General features: G+C 37.9%; 1 protein-coding gene across 2 annotated transcripts in view; it reads left to right on the top strand.

The window, feature by feature from the left end:
• NSRP1 (nuclear speckle splicing regulatory protein 1) overlaps nucleotides 1-14397 on the top strand; it is a 27641-nt gene extending 13244 nt beyond the window's left edge. Inside the window, exons 2-6 of one of the 2 annotated variants that reach the window (XM_024218470.2) lie at nucleotides 2643-2699; nucleotides 4625-4756; nucleotides 5866-6073; nucleotides 9940-10048; nucleotides 12677-14397. In XM_024218470.2, the coding sequence (XP_024074238.1) occupies nucleotides 2643-2699; nucleotides 4625-4756; nucleotides 5866-6073; nucleotides 9940-10048; nucleotides 12677-13739 (1569 nt within the window). In that variant the 3' untranslated portion in view covers nucleotides 13740-14397. Of the gene's footprint in view, nucleotides 1-2642; nucleotides 2700-4624; nucleotides 4773-5865; nucleotides 6074-9939; nucleotides 10049-12676 lie in introns of those variants that run through there. The other variant, XM_024218471.3, reaches the window with a different exon arrangement.
• Nucleotides 14398-17946: the final 3549 nt, after the last annotated feature.

The raw sequence follows: 17946 nt of genomic DNA, 5'->3' as shown, positions 1-17946 counted from the left end.
CCCCACCCCCGGCCCCGCCTCAGCTCCGCCCCTTCCCCAAATCCCCAGCCCTGCCTCCTCCCCCCAGGCTCTCAAGCCTAGGAGAGAGGGGGAGAAGCGGCGTGCGCGCCGCGGCCACTCAGAGTCTCCCCCTCCCTCCCAGGCTCTCAAACCTGGGAGGGAGGGTGAGCAGCGGCGTGCAAATCAGCTGTTTCGCGCGCCGCGGCCGCTCGGGATCTCCCCCTCCCTCCCAGGTTTGAGAGCCTGGGAGGGAGGGGGAGCAGCGGCGCGCGAGCGGCAGCAGCGGAGGTGAGCTAGGGCGGCCGGGCCACATTTTTAGGGGTGGCATTCTGGCGCCGGCCATGCCGCCCCTAAAAATGTGCCGCCCCAAGCACCAGCTTGTTTTGCTGGTGGCTAGAGCCGGCCCTGCTTAGGACCATTGGTTCTGTTACTGTGCTATAGAAAACAATCAGGGGCCCTTTCAGAGATATTGCCTTGGTTGGTTGGTTATAGAGATGGGATACAAAAGAGGTATAAAAGTTCTGTTCTTTTTATGTGTACTTGCTGCTGGAATAAGCTAGTGAAGAGATCTGTATTTGATATACTGAATACTGTTCAAAGCTTGAGAAACAGCACTCAGCTTTTTTCCATGTTGACATGATTTCAACAACATATGAAACAAGGAACATGGCACGTTGCTGTTTTGCAAGCACCAAATGAAAGCAGAAGCTGCATCTATCAGCGGATCTGCTTGAATTTATGTGTGCTATATTTATTTGGCTTTCCTCAGTGCATACTGGTATCCGTACATACTCTACCTGCTGAAAACGTTTCATTTCATTTCATTTTTTTAATTAGGGATTGATGACACAAATGCTCTTGTTAAAAATCTGATGTGGAGCATGTTTCATGCACTATTGAAAAAATCAGCTGCCAAAATGCAGAAGAGAGGGTTTTTTTTCAGTATTCCCCCTGGAAAAGACTGCTATTGATACCTAACTACAGAAACAAGGCAATGTGCCATGTCCTCTTTAATGAATCTGTTTAACAAACAAAATATTGTCTACTGTTGGGGGGGGGGGGAGATTCAGTTAAAAAGACAACAGTAACTAAGACATTTTTACAGTTAAAAATATGATGATTAGAAAACAGAGTTGTATTTGTCTTAATTGACATTTTCAGCAGTGGATGTTGTGTTTTCTTAAATTACGGAAGGCTAATGCTGCTGTTTGCTGACATATTAAAAATCTTGAAAAGTTTAAAATAACAGATGAATGGATTAAATGATTTTTGTAACATGACCGTAGTTCAGACTCAGGGGCATTTCATATCTTCAAATTGCAAAACTACTAACATAGCTCAGGACTTAATCAAAACAACCGTTTCATAAGTGCAGGGATACTTATAGGGTATCTGGTTATGGTGTTGTGTACAATTCTTTCATGCCTGTTATAGTATCATGAGGTATGGGGGGGGGGTGTATACACACACATTAAGTCGTTAGTTGTGTGTGTGTGTAACCACACAAGTTTTGTGTAATTGTGATTCCATAGAAAATTATTTGCACGTAACTTATGGAAGTACAAATACACAAAACTACTGTGGTTATGTGTCTACTTGTTAGTGTACACTAATTAGTCTACAGCAAAAAATAGATGTGAATAATGGAAGCAAGAAAAGATCAATTAGCATAATCTGCAAAGATTTTATCAGGAAATTAATTCATTGATATTTATATCCAAGGTATTATTATAACGATCATTATGACAATTTTTTTAAATTGCTGTTACCTTTGAATTGGCAAATTCCTATAACTTTATTGTAAAATATAGTGTGTCCATTATTGTAGATCTGATGAGTTCATAGGCCATGTGAATTCTGACCAAAGACCTTCCCGTTTTATGCCATTAGCAATCTTTTAACCTTTAAAAAAACTGAGCTATATTTATCCTTCAGTGTTCACATACAACTCCCTAATGTTAATAGAAATTAGATTAATCTATTGATGGGAGAATTGATCTCTAACTACTTAATATAGTGTGGGGTTTTTATGTTTCATTTTCCACAAATTTTTTTTGGTAGCAAAAACCAAGTGAGGTTTAGTGCTAAGGAAATTGAGGGGTTGATTCTGCATTAGCTAGAATCATAGTGTGAGTAGTCATGGTTTAAGCTTTCCTCTATATCACTGCCAATGCGTTTCAGTCCGATCTGAATTACCCCTTACTATTTCAGTCTTGGGTTCTCACACCACTGCTCTGCTAATATACCTCAGTGCTACAGCGCCCCGTGGCATTACACTTCCAAGTATCTCTTGAGCAGAGATTGCTGATTTTTGTTGAATTGGACCAAATTGTATTGTTCTTTTGTGAGGTAATTTTCTTGGAAATTGTGTTGTAAAACTGATTATTATTTCTATACTAATATGGGAGAGTTTCTTTCCATGGTACAACTGCACTGATCTGTTGTATGTTTGTTAATTAATTTTCAGTTTTTCTTATGATTCTTCAGAAAAAAGCTGTAAAAATTATAATAATAATACAGTGAAACCACTTTATTAAAAAACTAAGCTATGGATTATTATAGTGTTAGAAAAATAACACCTAATATAACATGTGTAAACACAATAATCTAATTTTATTGCTAATCATGTTCTCTTCTAACAGACATCTGTGGGCGAGAGTCTACAAAAAGAAGCATTAAAAAAGCAAGTAATGAAGCAAGTAAGTTGGGGTGTGGGAGTCCTCATGCATATAAGAAAGTAAGAAATTGCTGTCATTAGTAACCATGCCAGCTAACAATGTTTTGCCCTTGCTAGCAATCTAGGCCGGCTGTCTTCCTGTAACCACTTCAGCACACAGGTTTTTTTCAGTGTGGATAAGACGACTCCCTTCTTAACCATGCATTTGTAACTATGGTCAGTCCCCTTTACTCCCAGTTCTCCATGCATCAGTACATCCCAGAATGCATTGCCAGACATGCTGCAGTGTGGGCAAGTCCTTTGGGTACTCTGTCCTCAGATTTTCCCAGAATTCATTGATACCAACACAGTTAGGCTATGTGATGTATGCACAAACATTATGTACAACTTTTCTACCTCATACAATGGCTGAAATGTGAACATAATTCAAATGTTATTTGCAACCAGGTCAGATAAAAGTATATGTAATAAGATTGTACTTTTACTGTGGTCAGGGCCTTATAGAGAGTGTCATTTACTATTTGTAGTTCTAGGTTTTTACGTAGGTACACTCTTGAAAGTTAGGATTAGTTGTAGTTGGACTGACCTGTTTATGATCATGGTCAAAGGTACACATTATAAGGCATCTGGATCATTATATCCATTGGGAATGTGCTTTCCAAATCATTGTAAGAGCCATAAGAATCTAAGAATGGGGATCTATAGTAACCTACCTTTAGAGAACTGAAATTATAGCTAAGTAATAATGGTCTTTGTTTGTTTGACTTTTTAAGAAAAGAACACATACACAAAAGCTGGTTCTGTGTTACTACACAGCAGGCTGTGAAGCAAAAAATGGCAGAAATATAATTAGTTTATTTCATGTTTAGAACTAATGTTTAAAAATTGGCTCAAACATGGTGATTTTCTACATCACATCTGCAATGCAAGACCTTCTTTAAAAACAGATTTAGAATTCTCTAGTTCCAGTTTAGCAAATGTGAAGTAGGAGTCTTTCTCCTAACAAAGGCTGTTTTTTAGCTTCCATGTTTTTACGGGTGTAATAAATTATTCCACTTATCTGAAAAAGACTGTTCTTGGGATTCTTTGGCTGTGTCCAGGAGTAGTTGAAAAATAGCCTAATGCAAACTTTGTAACTGAAGTTTCCATAGAGCTGAAAATAGTTTACAACACACAATAAAACTTGAAGAGTTACTTAATACACACACCGTAAAACCATGAAAAGTTGCATTTTTTTCTGTGCGTAGAATGTAGTGATCCTTTATTGAATGAATATTTTAAACAACTTTTTTTTGGAGGGAGAATGTAATATTTTAGGGAAATTAAAGATGATAAAAAAGTGATGAGTTCTTGTATAATGGAGTTCTTGCCAACAATGAGTCTTGTCTTGTATTGTATTCAGGGGTAAGTTGTCCAGGAGGAACATGATAATTCTGTAGAGAGACCCAACTATCGGAAAACAATTACACTTAGCCCAGACATAATACAAGGTTATTTATAGGAGGTAAAGTGCACAGGATAAAGTTCTGTAGATGACCTATAGGAGTATATTTAGAGAAAACTATGTAGAAAAATAGATGGACAAATTGGCTAAACTTTTTATTATTTGTATTTATTTAAAAAAAATCCATCTGAGCTAGGAATATTATTCAATGGGTAATTCTCCACTAAGCAGGATCCATAATAGCTCAATTGCTGTAATTATGATGTTTTCTCATTGTACTCTATTCCTTATCTCATAAATATCCTTCTTATAATTACTCTTATTTTTAGCTCTGATACCAAACAAAGGACTTTGTATATGGAGTCGTGGTGAATTTATGTTCAGTTTCCTAGTAGATTTATATCATGAGCTAATCTAGTTAAAGCAAAATATATGAATACAAAGTTTTAAAAGCTGAAAATTGCATGCTTCATTACTTTGTGTTTCTCTTTTTTTTTTTTAAGACCAAACTTGAGATTCAGAAGGCCTTGGCAGAAGACTCCACAGTGTATGAATATGACAGTATTTATGATGAAATGCAGCAGCAGAAGAAAGAAAGTAATGCCAAAGTGCTCTCAGGAAAAGATGACAAAAAGGTCCATAACTGAAAATGTATGCTGTCTGTGTTACCTCTGTATCCTAGGAATAACCAGGGCTAGTTAACTGATTTTACTACCTTTTTTGATATCCTAGTAACCCGTTGTGCATTCTGTAGCAGGGCCCACATGTGTTGTGCTCAAAATTGTGTTATATAAAATTGTGATGTTGTAAGACTGGTAGTTGTAAGGTGTTGTAAAACTGGTTGTTCATCAAATATTTCAGGACTCTAGTCCCATTTCATTCTGTCGTTGATTGGGAGGACAACAGGCTCTGTCCTAGCTTCCCACCCATAAATTCTGTGGGACAAGGACCACATGAATTTCTGGAGAGCCTGTTACAATGGGATAATCTTGATAGAGCCTTTAGTCACTACAACAATACTACTACTATTATTATTTATTATTGTTAATATTATTATTATTTATTTATTATTCATTATTAGTATCAGGCAACCCAACTGAATGGGGGAAGGGCTGTCTTTGGGCAACCTGACCGAATTTTGTAGCAATGAGGATACTCTGTCTGCCTCTCGCTAGTCAGCTGCTATAGGGTCTGTCAAGAAGCTAAAGTAATTATATTTCATCTATAACATGTGAACCATTTTCTACAGCCCAATTCCTTATTCCAGAAAATGGCTGAATTATTGTGACAAATCACACTTTCATTATTGCTCATTACATTTGGTAATGGAGTGTTTGTCAGGCTCTGATAGGTCTAAATGAAGAATGCATCCCATTCCCTTATAGCAAGTTGAAGAGGGAGAGAACTATCACAAGACGGAAAAATGCTGGAAGAAAGGTTGTATTGCAAGCATTTGATTTCAGCCTGAGCAGCAGTACATCACTTGAAGCTAGGCTCGGATTTTTGTTGAATGCAGCTGTTTCATTCATGAGGAGAAAATCCCCATGATCTGGAGCTGACAGATGTTTATATTAGTTCATTGAGATCATTGTCCCCGCAGTGGCAACAGCATAAACTAGCTGGGCTGACTACTGCCATTTTTGTTCCACGAAAAACGGATTTTTTTTAGGGTACCCAGCAATTCTAATTTGTCTTTTCTTAGCCACCTTGATTCCATCTCATGACTCTTTTTCCCCCCCCTTAGCCCAAATACATCCAAAATATCCTCAAAGCAGCTGAGGTAAGAAAGCAGGAGCAGGAAAAAAGAATGGAAAAAAAAATTCAGAAGGAGCGTGAAATGGAAGGGGAAGAGTTCGATGACAAAGAGGCCTTTGTGACATCAGCCTATAAGAAGAAACTGCAAGAAAGGGCTGAGGAGGAGGAAAGAGAAAAAAAGGAAGCCGCACTGGAGGGTGAGATTTACGCTGAACCAATAGGACTCTCCCTCCAAAGGAAAGTGTGGCCTTTTGCTGTTCAAGAGAGTGGTCATGGGTGTGATGCACAGAATTTTCATCCTGGTCTCTGAATTAGGCTGTAGATGGGGTTCTGTAGTAGTCATCATAGAAATGTAAGGCTGGAAGGGACATCAAGAAGTCATTTCATTTACCTCCTGTGCTGAGACGGGATTAACCATCCATGTATTTTTGACAGATTTCCATGCCTCTTGCCCCCACCTTTTATTTTCACCTGTTTTTTGTCCAATGAGTTGGTCGCATGGTTTTGAGCGTCTCTTCTATCCTTCCCAACCTTTCCAGGGCCCCTAACTATCATTTTTGGACACATGCCATGGGGGGAGGAAATACTTTTAAAATTTATTTTTCTCTACTAGAACCATTGAAAATAAATTAATACATGTACATTTCATGTCTTTTCCATATTTTAAGAGGGAAATATTCTTTTTATACAATTAGTACAATTCTAAATAAAGCCATTAAATAATTGCTTTAATGACAGAGGAATAAAGAAATGTTAATACACACATGTATTTATCGATTGTAAGGCCAAAAGCACAGAGAGCTCTGTGACCATCTAAAGTGACCTCCTGTATAATACAGACCATAAAACGTCCCAGAATTAATTTTTGTTTGAACTAGAGCAGATCTTTTAGAAAAACATCCAGTCTTGATTTTAAAATGGCCAGTGATGGCGGATCCACTATGACCCTTAGTAGAGGGTTCCAGTGGTTAATTACTCTCTCTGTTAAAAATGGCAGGTTTCAGAGTAGCAGCCGTGTTTGTCTGTATCCGCAAAAAGAACAGGAGTACTTGTGGCACCTTAGAGACTAACAAATTTATTAAAGGTGCCACAAGTACTCCTGTTCTTTCTGTTAAAAATGTGTAGACTGAATTTGTCTAGCTTTCAACTTTCAGCCATTGGATCTTGTTGTACCTTTGTCTGCTAGATTGAAGAACCCATTATTACATTTTTGTTCCCATATAGGTACTTAATAAACTATGAACAACTCACCACTTAACCTTCTCTTAAACTAAATAGACTGAGCTCCTTGAGTCTATCATTATAAGGCATGTTTTCTAATCCTTTAATCATTCTCGTGCCTTTTCTCGGAACTTTCTGCAATTTATCAACATCCTTGAATTATGGGCACCAGAACTGGACACAGTATTTCAGCAGTGGTCGTACCAGTGCCAAATACAGCAGTAATGTAACGTCCCTGCTCAGATTCCACTGTTCATATATCCAAGGATTGCATTAGCCCTTTTGGTCACAGCATCACACTGCGAGCTTGTGTTCAGCTGATTATCCCCATGTCCCCCAAGGCTTTTTCAGAGCCACTGCTTCTCAGGATAGAGTCCCGCATCTTGTAAGTATGGCCAACATTCTTTGTTCCCAGAGGTATATGTTTATGTTCAGCTTGAGCCCAGTTTACCAAGCAATCCAGATCACTCTGTATCAGTGACCTGTCCTCTTAATTATTTACCATTCCTGCAACCTTTGTATCATCTGCAAACTTTATCAGTAATGATTTTGTTGTTTTTTTTCAGGTCATTGATAAAATGTGAAATAGAATAGGTCCAAGAACCGATCCCTGAGACACCCCACTGGAAACACATTCCTTGTTTACAATTCCATTTTCAGACCTGTCAGTTAGCCAGCTTTTTAATCCATTTAATGTGTGCCATGTTGATTTTTATATCTTTTTAGTTTTTTAATCAAAATGTCATATGGTACCAAGCCAAATGCCTTACAGAAGTCTAAGTATATTACATCAACATTATTATTTTTATCAACCAAACTTGTAATCTCAAAAAAAATCAGGATTAGTTTGACATAATCTGTTTTCCATAAACCCATGTTGATTGGCATTAATTATATTATCCTTCTTTAATTCTTTATTAATAGAGTCCCGTATTGGCCATTCCATTATTTTGTTTTGCCAAGGATTGATGACAGGTGTACAGTTACCTGGTTGTCCCATTTACCCTGTTTAGATATTGGCACAACATTTGCTTTCTTCCAGTTTTCTAGAACTTCCTCAGTGTTCCAAGACACATTTGAAAATTAACATTAACAGTCCAGCAAACTCCTTCGCCAGCCCTTTTAAGCTCTTGGATGTAAGTTATCTAGACTTGCTGACTTTTAAAATGTCTAACATTCATTGCTGATGTTTAGCATCCTCCCAAGTTACTATTGGAATGGAAAGTGTTTTTAATTATCATCCTGTATTATGAGTACATCATCTTGTTTTCCCCAAATACCAAAAAGAAATATTTATTTAACACTTCTGCCTTTTCTGACTTGTCTTTTTATATTTTAGCCCACCTCTGTAAAGGAGGATTTTGTATGATATTGATATTCTCTGGAGCCTAAACTTTCTCCACGTTTTGTAAATTATATCCCTGTAAACTGTTTTTACAGTTTTTTGTTTGCATGTTTTGGAATTAATTTATTTAGGCAAAGTTTTAAAAACAAGCCAATGGTAATTTAAAAAAAAGTTAGGATAGTATATCTTTTAAACATTGTATTATGCAGTGTTGTTGTAGCTGTGTCAGTCCCAGGATATTAGAGAGACAAGGTGGGTGAGGTAATATCTTTTATTGGACCAGCTTCTGTTGGTGAGAGAAATTGTTCCAATAAAAGATACTACTTTACCTACCTTGTCTCTCAAACATTGTATTGTAATTTTTAATTCACTAGACCTTTTCCTCTTTGGTTAAAACAAAACCAAATGCTTATGAGTGGTAAGAGAGGAGTGCTAGGTGTTAGTTTGTGTACAAGGTATACTATACCATGTCAAGTTTTATATAAGCACAGAAAAATTAATTCTTTGGGGCTGCTTCAATGTGAAGATGAAAAATAATAGTTTTGCACATAGCTCTACAAAGATGTTAATACGTTTTGATTATATATAAAACTTTCTTGGACAACTCTGAAAGCTGCTGGCTGTAGAACAACTATGCCCAGTACATATGTAACCATTATATTTTCTCTGTATATTAATAATACTTGTGTGTGTGTTAACACATCTCCTTTTTTCCTATCCTAGTAAAACTAACTGAATAAAAAGTGTATTTCCCTCTTAAAATGAAAAAAACGTACAAAATCTATATTCATTCATTTATTTTTAATTTTTCCAATAAGGATAAATTAAATACATTTTAATTTTTTTTCCAAAATGGCCAATAGCACCAAAAATGCATCTGTTAACAACTATCCCTAGGGGCCCTGGAAAGGGAGGTGGGACTTCCAAAACCATACAGCCAACTCAGTGGACAAAGAGAGGGCAGGACTAAAGGTGAGGGCGTGGAAAGCTGTCAGAAATCCATGGTGATGAAAGGTATGGAATTCTAACTACTTACAGTGAAGGAAGAGCAGAGAGTAACACACTGGACTGAATGAGAGTGCACTTTGTGACTGTAGTTTACCCTGGCAGATCGCTGTGGGATGTGAGGGAATAGAGTAGAACCTCACTCATAATATCAGTACTGGTTGCATGATTTTTGCACCTGGAAAGGAGTAGCTGTTAAAGGGAGAATAGTGAGTCAGTGTTGCTTAGGAAGAGGCTGCAGCAATATTAGTAGCAATTGTCATGCCAGATTTACAGTCACGTCGTATCCCAGAGATTAGGATAACTGTTTTTAGCCTTAAAGCAGTAGCCAGCATAACTAGAATGGAAAATAATCAAGTCTGGTAGACTTACTTTCTTCTACATTTTCAATGTCCTGAGCATCTCTTTCTGGATTATGGGTTTACCATATGTAAATAGGGTCTGGTTAATGCTCATGAAACTGTAACATCATTCTTATCTTGCTTCCCTTAGCATGCCTGGATGTGACCAAACAGAAGGATCTCAGTGGATTTTACAGACATCTTTTAAACCAGACAGTGGGGGAAGAAGAGGTGCCCAAATGCAGCCTCCGTGAAGCCAGGTAGGACATAGTTCCAGAAGGACTTTATATGTAAAGTTTCTTCATGCTGTTCATAATTCCCAGTGTCAGTAGAATCCTAGTAAGAAGAATGGCAGTACCAAAGCACAGGTGGGGGAGGAGCTTGCTTTCCAGAGTTGACTACACCATCCTTTGGAAAATGAAAAATCATCATCATTGGGTGAAAGTATAGAATAGGAGAAGGGTTAGTAGGGTTAAGGAGATACTTACACTGGTAATACATTCTAGCATTATTCTAAGCTAGTTTTTAATTTAACATTGTATAATTTTTAATAAGCCACATTAAACCAAAAGTTTTGCTACCAGAGGCAGAGCAAGAGAAAGATAGTTTTGGGCTCAGGTGGATAATGATATTTAATGGTTGTGCAACTTCATTTTATCACCCACTGGAAAATTGGAACACATGAGTCTCTGTCTTTGTAGCTGACAGCATTTAACCATAAATATGAAAAAATACTTCAGTTTTCTTGATTTGCTTAATACTTGTGACAAAAGGAAAGCAATCAAATTTACAGCAAGTCCATTGGGAATATTTTAAATTTTACATGTACTGTGTACAACAAAATAATTAAATGGCGCTGTGTTTTCGGGCCAATATAGAAGGAACACAGTTGGGCCGTCTCTGGCTGAGATGCTGGCTGGGTTTTTTAATTTTACTGAAGGCGTTAGCAATCAATGACCACTCAAGGCACTTCATCCAGGTTAAAACTAATTTGTTGGGACCTTAGAAAGTCCTCAATGATTAGGTGTGTGTGCTGTATCCTAAGACTATGAATATTACCTTGAATCAGGAGGCTTCCTGGGACTGAAATTGAATGGAGTCTCAAATTAGTTCTTAGTTAAAGTGAGGAAGGTTATCTCTTTAGAGCTACTCATCCTATTGAGAGACAAGACTTCTGGCTGGTATTTATTGTGAGGCTGTGCCACCACCTCAGAAATAACAGAGAAAACTAGGGGAAAACATAGCAGGAGGTCAGCATACTTACCAGCATACCTCCATCAGTCAGATATAAAATGGCCAAGTTAGGGCTACTCTAAGATTTAAAGGACCAGCTGCTACAACAGTATGCTCTTCTAAAGCAGTTCTGTATCAGGCTTAAGTTTCACCAGCAAAGTGTATATCTTAAGAGTAACAACAAAACTCTTCTTCTGTAATAGTAAAATGAACTGTGCTTTTCATATTTGCCTGTTTATGAAGCCATCCATATGCTACTGGCTGATTTAGCTATGCTTATGAAGCAATGGCAGTAGTGATTAACCCACTTGGTATTGTATTTGCTTGAACAATTCTCTCAGTTTGAAACTGCAGTATTTAAGTGCAGTTATGTTCAGAAAAGTGACTTTCAGAATGGTGGCTTCTTAGTCAGCGTATCTGTTTTCTGGGTGTTCAGACCATAATTATTTACTGGAAACAAGTTTTGCTGCTCTGAGTCCTATAGAACTAATTAATCTATGGGAAGACAAGTAGGAATCTATTCTGCTGAATCCAACAAAACTGTCAGCTGAGTTGTAGATTTTTGTGGATTTTTTTCATTAAGCTGGTGTAAGGTACAGAAAGAAAACATCTCGATTTCCAGATGTCAGACAGAATTTGCAGAACTGCCAAATAGAAATTTCACCTTTGACTTATAAACTTCATCATTTAGATCTGGAAGATCATTTAAAGAGAATAACTATGGAATACTACAGTGTAATTTTTAGAGTCATTTTCCCAAGAATAACCATGCTTTAAACCACGGATCAAAGTTTCAGCCTAACCAGATGGTCCACTGATTCCCAAGGAGTATTTACCACAGACTGTTGCTGTAGCTACATGATTAGTGAAAACAGACATGCGGGCTATGGAATTAAAAGTACACTTTATCGGTCAAAAAAGACTGCGGTATTGTAACATTTTGGGGCGTGGTCCAAGTTTGATATCTGAGAGTTTGTCCCACATTTCCTGTTTTATTATATTTAACAAGTTAAGAACTGTAGCAAGATGCTAGTGTCAGTTTAACCACAAGAGTGAGATCCTAGCCAACAAGCACAGAGAGTCAGGAATATTGTGTTGCAATTTAAAGCTTGTAGTGTCTTATGAGGACGTATGTTTACCATGAGTTCTATTTACAGCTATTACTGAAATAATGAGAGTTGTATTTGTAACTCTCAGACACGAAAAAAAAAATTCCCTCTTCTTCCTCATATGGAACTATGTGGCATGGGTAGGATTGTGAGACACTTAGGAAAGGGTGTGCCGTGTAGATAATATTACCAAGATACAAATCTGTGTCCTGTCCTTTAAATAAGGATGATAGATCTGTAAAACTACTCATTCTTGAAATTCAAACCCTACTTTTTCAGTGTATTGAAAATCAAAGCTGCTGTTTTCTAGGACATATACAGTACCAAAGAACCTGATACAAACTTTCAATACAAATCCCTCAGAGTTGGAATATTAGAACTGGAACAGTAGACCAGATTTGACTGCTTAGAATTTTCAGCTGCATCACTTCTTAACAGTGTTGCTCAAGTCCCAACAAGAAGTCACAAACTCCAGAATAGTTTGACACTGCAGGCTATGTAATATCTTTTTTTTTCCCCCTCCCACAACAACAACAAATAATCTAGGATAAAGGAAGAAAAATCTACCACTAATTCAGATGAATCCATCCAAAGAAACAAAAGTCCAGATGAGAGACCAAGACTTAGAACCCCTGCTAAGGAAGAAGATAACCCAGATGCGGACAGTGACTTAGAAAGTGATAGTAGTGATGATGATCATAAAAATAGCAGAGCTAGTTCTAAAAAGAAGGAAAGTCGAGACAGCTCTGAGAGCAGTGAGAAGGATTCCAAACATCACAGGAGCCGGAAACACTCCAGCTCATCAGAGTCTTCCAGTGAGGAGGGAAGTCACCACACAAAAACCCATATAAATCGTCCTAGGAGAGGAGAGAGTGGAATAGGTAGAAGGGAAAAAGATGAGCACCACAAGGAAAGGGATCATGAGAGAAGAGATAGAAACCAGGAAAAGGATCGCCGGAGGGAAAAGGAAGACCGACATAGATATGGGGATCATACCAGTAAAGATACCTACAGAAAGAGGGATGAGCCGGAGGACAAACAGAGGGGGAAAGATAAAAAAGAGAGAGATGGATATGACAAAGAAGGTAGGAAAGAGAAAGAGAGGGAGGACAAGAATTCAGAAAGGGAACGAGAAAAAGAGCGACTAAGAAATGGCAAAGACAGATACAGTGATAGAGAAAGAGGGGAAAAATGCAGAGAAAAGGAGGAACATTTGAAGGAAAAGAGAGAGAGAGATGACAAAGATGACAAGAAATACAGGGACAGGAAGGAAAGTAGTCCTCGAGCCTCAGAAAGGGACAGGGACAAGAAGCAAAGTAGCCCTAGATCCTTAGAAAAAGACAGACCGTGTGACCAGGAGAAAGAGGCAAAGGACAGAAAGAGTAATGATGAGAGAATCTCATGCTCTGAAAGATTTCCTGAGCCAAAAGGTAAGGATGAAGAAGAAGGGCAAAAAGGTGCAGAGCAGATGGAAAAAAAATCTCTGTGTGTGAGCAAATTTGCCAAGCGGAGCAGTGAAGAGACAGTGGTATCAGCAAGGGATCGCTACTTGGCTAGGCAAATGGCACGAGTTAGCACAAAATCCTATATTGAGAAAGAAGAAGATTAGCTTCTTTTCAGTGGCCATAAACCAAGAGATGATCCACTTTCACTGGTGGAAAAATCACTGCAGCAGGAACTCTGTGTTGAAGTGAAAGTATTTCCTGACCATTTATTTCTGGGGTTTTTTAAACTCAGTAATTTAATAAAACAAACTTCTGTTTTGAAATGTTTTGATGGTCTTTGTACATTCATCCAGTCAAATGTACAGGCAAGGTGTTTAATTTGACTGGTTCTGTCCATCATGGCCTTCAGCCTCTGCTTGCTCTATCATTTATTCAAAGACAGGGAGTCACACTTATGGATTCTAAACTGATACAGGTGAGAATACCTCAATGCCAGCCTGCATATAATCCTTATCAGCTAATACCAGTACTACCCCTCTTCTGGAGTAGCAGCATTCTCAGACATTACTGTCAGATCTCACTGTCCAGAGAAGTTAACAGAGAGTGTGCAGGAGAGAGAACTTTAAAGAGAGGGATATGCAAGCAAAATAAACAGAACAATAATTTAGGTGACCCTGTATGTTTTGTGGTATTTTGTAAACCAGGTAAATTTCATCTGGACATATTTGGATTTGAACGTATATAACATATTCGTGGTTTTTTGTTTGTTTCTGGTGCTTGATGTACAGAAATATTTAAATAAAATGTAAGTTATGTACTATATTCAGTGCTTAAATCTTTCTTTGATGCCTGTACTTTGCTAACCTTTAGTGGAAATAGCTGCAGTATTGCTTCCTTATGAGACAAATCAGTTATATCTTTCCACTTCATGTATTACAGTCATACCTGCTTATTGTGCTATAGTTAATATGTTAAACTTGCCAGAATAAACCCATTTTTTCAGGGATTTATAGAACAGTAGTAAAAGTCACTCTAAACCGTAACTTGGCAAGTAGGAAATCTGGCAAAGATCATATTTTTAAATTATACTTTCAGCAATCCTCCTGGTAGTTTTTATACTTTTTTCCTGGAAAGTGTATATCTTTTACTTAACAGTGGCTGTGCCAGCGTCAAGAATTTAGGCTTCAAAGGGGCTGAAAAGATGGTTTAGACATTCTAGATATAATTTTACTGCATTCCTGTAATGTAAAAACAGATTTTTAAAAACCCTAATAAACATTGCAGCTGACCACTTGCATGGAGCCTCATTACTTTGAGTGTTTTCAGGCTAAATTATATGGCCAAGATACTGAGATTTAGAGTATGTTTACAATACCCATGAGAAGGGTTTTTCTATATTAAGAATGGGATTGAGTTCCGACAAGCCATTTAATCAGTCTGTAACTGACTCAAGATATCTGGGGTGAAATTATAACTAACCAAAAAGAAATGTGTCCATGACTTTCCATTGTCTGATCCTGTATCTTTTTCCAATTCATTACAATTATTTATTTCCCCTCGAAAAAAGCCCCGATTTTTGCATTCCTTGTGGATCCAAAGCTGCCATGAGATTTGGGTATTCAGGGAATGCAGATTCAAGTCCAGAGATGCTTTAAAATAGGACATAAAAAAAAAAAGATATCTTGTAAAACTCTTATCAGTGGTTATCAGTTTGGAATCAGGGGATTTGTAATGGGATAGAGAGCATTTAATTCACCTATTAAAATCCCTGCAGTAGCTTCCCGTAACCTTTCTCATCCAGGTCATGTTCGTGATCTCCACTTTTAGGACTATGAACAGGTCTGCCCCTGCATGTACCTCTCTTCTCATTTCTTTTTGCTTCACCCCAAGCTTTCTTACCTGCTCTCTTTATTTTTTCCTCTCCCTCTTGTCTTTGTGCTACATACTATGTTTTGAAGAGTTTTCCATTTTTATCGGCCAAACAACTCTTCATACAGTCCCTTGATAACACATCATACATCTTTGAAGGCTTTCAGTAATAATCAGTCCATCAAAGTCAGATTTTTGTGCACCATTTTGAGATTAGATCTCATTGGTCAGCTAGTGTATTGTATATCCTGACTATACTGTCTATTTTAGAATGCAAGCCCTGTACATGCCAACAGTGCTCAGAAATAAATTTCACAAAACCTACCATCGTTAACACTGATTTGCACTTTTATTAGCTTTCTTAACACTGAGGCCAAGTATTGAATGGACACAGAAACTGACCTCTCTTCAAAATGGTCTTAAGTGGACTCCTACTACTACACACTGATGGGGCAATGTGAGGAAGCTTGCCCATTCTATACCTGTTACGTGGATAAAGAGAATCTTTCCCTCTCTACAGCTGTCACTCCAGCATCATTCATCAACACTAAACTCACATACGCAGATTTAAAACTAAAAAGAAAAAAGGTCCGGTTCAGCTTTCTGAAGGATTACCTATAGGTGAGTATTTGACTAATTCTGCAGTATCTTTGACCAAATTCAGATTTCTTTGGGACAGCCCCATAGAATATATCCATTTACATACAACAGGCCATCACCAACACATGCATAACATGCGGATGCCAGGTGAATCAGAGTTTTACATTGCCGTGCTACTCAGTGTTTAACATTGCAGAAATCTTATCTTAATTTCCCTCTTGAAATGTACACATTTTTCTAGACATTCTTCCCTAATTTTTTGTGTTGAGGCCCTATTCATTTCCACATATTTAGTAACTACGAACAAGGGAATCCGAGGATAATTTTTGGAAGAAATGGTGAAATCTTCGTGATATTCCTCCTTTTGATTATCTGTCTTGGTGCTCTTTAGTTACGTCATTAGATTTTAGCCGTGCCATTAGGGGCCTATGAAGTTGAACATGGCATTGTGCCAAATGAATCTTTAATGCAAAAAGATGTGACATTTGAAGTGATTTATAAACTCAATATAAAGTGCCCCTGAAAATTAGGGTGTAAAAAAAAAGTAGGTTGTGTTAAATACCATAATCCTTCCTGTACTTGCCTGCATCCCCTGATCCAGTTTCTGTTCTTGTTCAGTACAGGCACAATTCTAGTGAGTGAGGCATGTCAGAGACTTATGAAACAAATGAACGGAATGCCGAGATATGATTTGGGCAGTCCAGTTGTCCACTATCGGAGACATTAATGCTCAAATGCTCTATATAGTCGTGTGGGTAAATATATCAACAATAAAATATCCTTAAGTCTGTGTTCCTTGTGCACTCAGTTTTCATAGTAGCAACAAAGAATTTGGAACAAGGCATTTTCCAGGGATTAATACCATCAAGGCATCTCTCAACTGCAGTTTGGACCACTGCTTCTTAATCCTCAGGAAATGCCCTGCAATTCATCTATCAGTGCTTGATTAGAAGGTTAGGAAATGCTCTATTGTTGTAAATATCCCTTACTGTTTTGAAGTGCTGGGAAACAGGTTTGTATACTCCAATCATGAAGCTCTGCAACACACAATTAGAGGTATCACATACAATTCTTTCAAACTCCAGAGCTTCCTCAAATAGAGAATTAATTTCCTAATATTTTGTGAACTGGTCATTTCCTGCTAAGGATGATGAAAAGTGTTGCACTGACATGGGTGGATCTGTCAAGTTTAAAAATGTCTCATCAAGGAGGCTCACATTGTGGTTTGTGTTACCTCGGCTCTCTGAGTTGAGGGGTGAAAACATTATCCACTATATGTTCGGGAACAGCTGGTGAGTCACTATTGTCCTAGTCAGTTTTGGGAAATGATGCCAGAACCTTCAGTACTCCTTTTCAACATGCCATAAAATGTTTCTCAGAACAGAATTGGTTTTTGCTTGTTTTAATATTGGTGATATATCTGCTTTTACATTTTACAGGGAAATCACAAGCTGTTTTATCAGTCTGACTGCACTGAACTAGAGTGGTGTGGCCAACCACCAGTGCCTTCAGTTGGATTGTCCCTAGGCTAAGCCAAAGGAGGCCCCAGTACCTTATCTTCTGACCCTTCATCTTAGCCACCAAGTTTTCTCTCTTATCTACCCTGCCAAACCTGGCGCTCTCTTGCTTTGAAAACTTTCCTAACCCTCACCAAAATCATTGCTTCAGCCTTTTCTAAACCCAATTGCAATATATTTTAGTAATGTTTAACAGGGTATTTTGCTTTTGGATAACCCTGGTTTTGATTCATTAATGCAGGCCGGGGAGAAAGGATAGTCATTTCTATACACCTACTCAGTGGTTAGAGGAAATGTTAGCAGTAGCAAGGGTGGGAAAAGCAACAAATGTGTGGACTGGTCCTTTTATAGTTCTGTTTACAATGAATTAAACATTTTCCATGAA

Source organism: Terrapene carolina, unplaced genomic scaffold (genome assembly GCF_002925995.2).
Source record: "Terrapene carolina triunguis isolate 2854851 unplaced genomic scaffold, T_m_triunguis-2.0 Scaffold231, whole genome shotgun sequence".
NCBI classification, from domain to species: domain Eukaryota; kingdom Metazoa; phylum Chordata; order Testudines; family Emydidae; genus Terrapene; species Terrapene triunguis.
The sequence above is the reverse complement of the archived record's forward strand: the minus strand, read 5'-3'. Positions and strand labels throughout refer to the sequence as shown.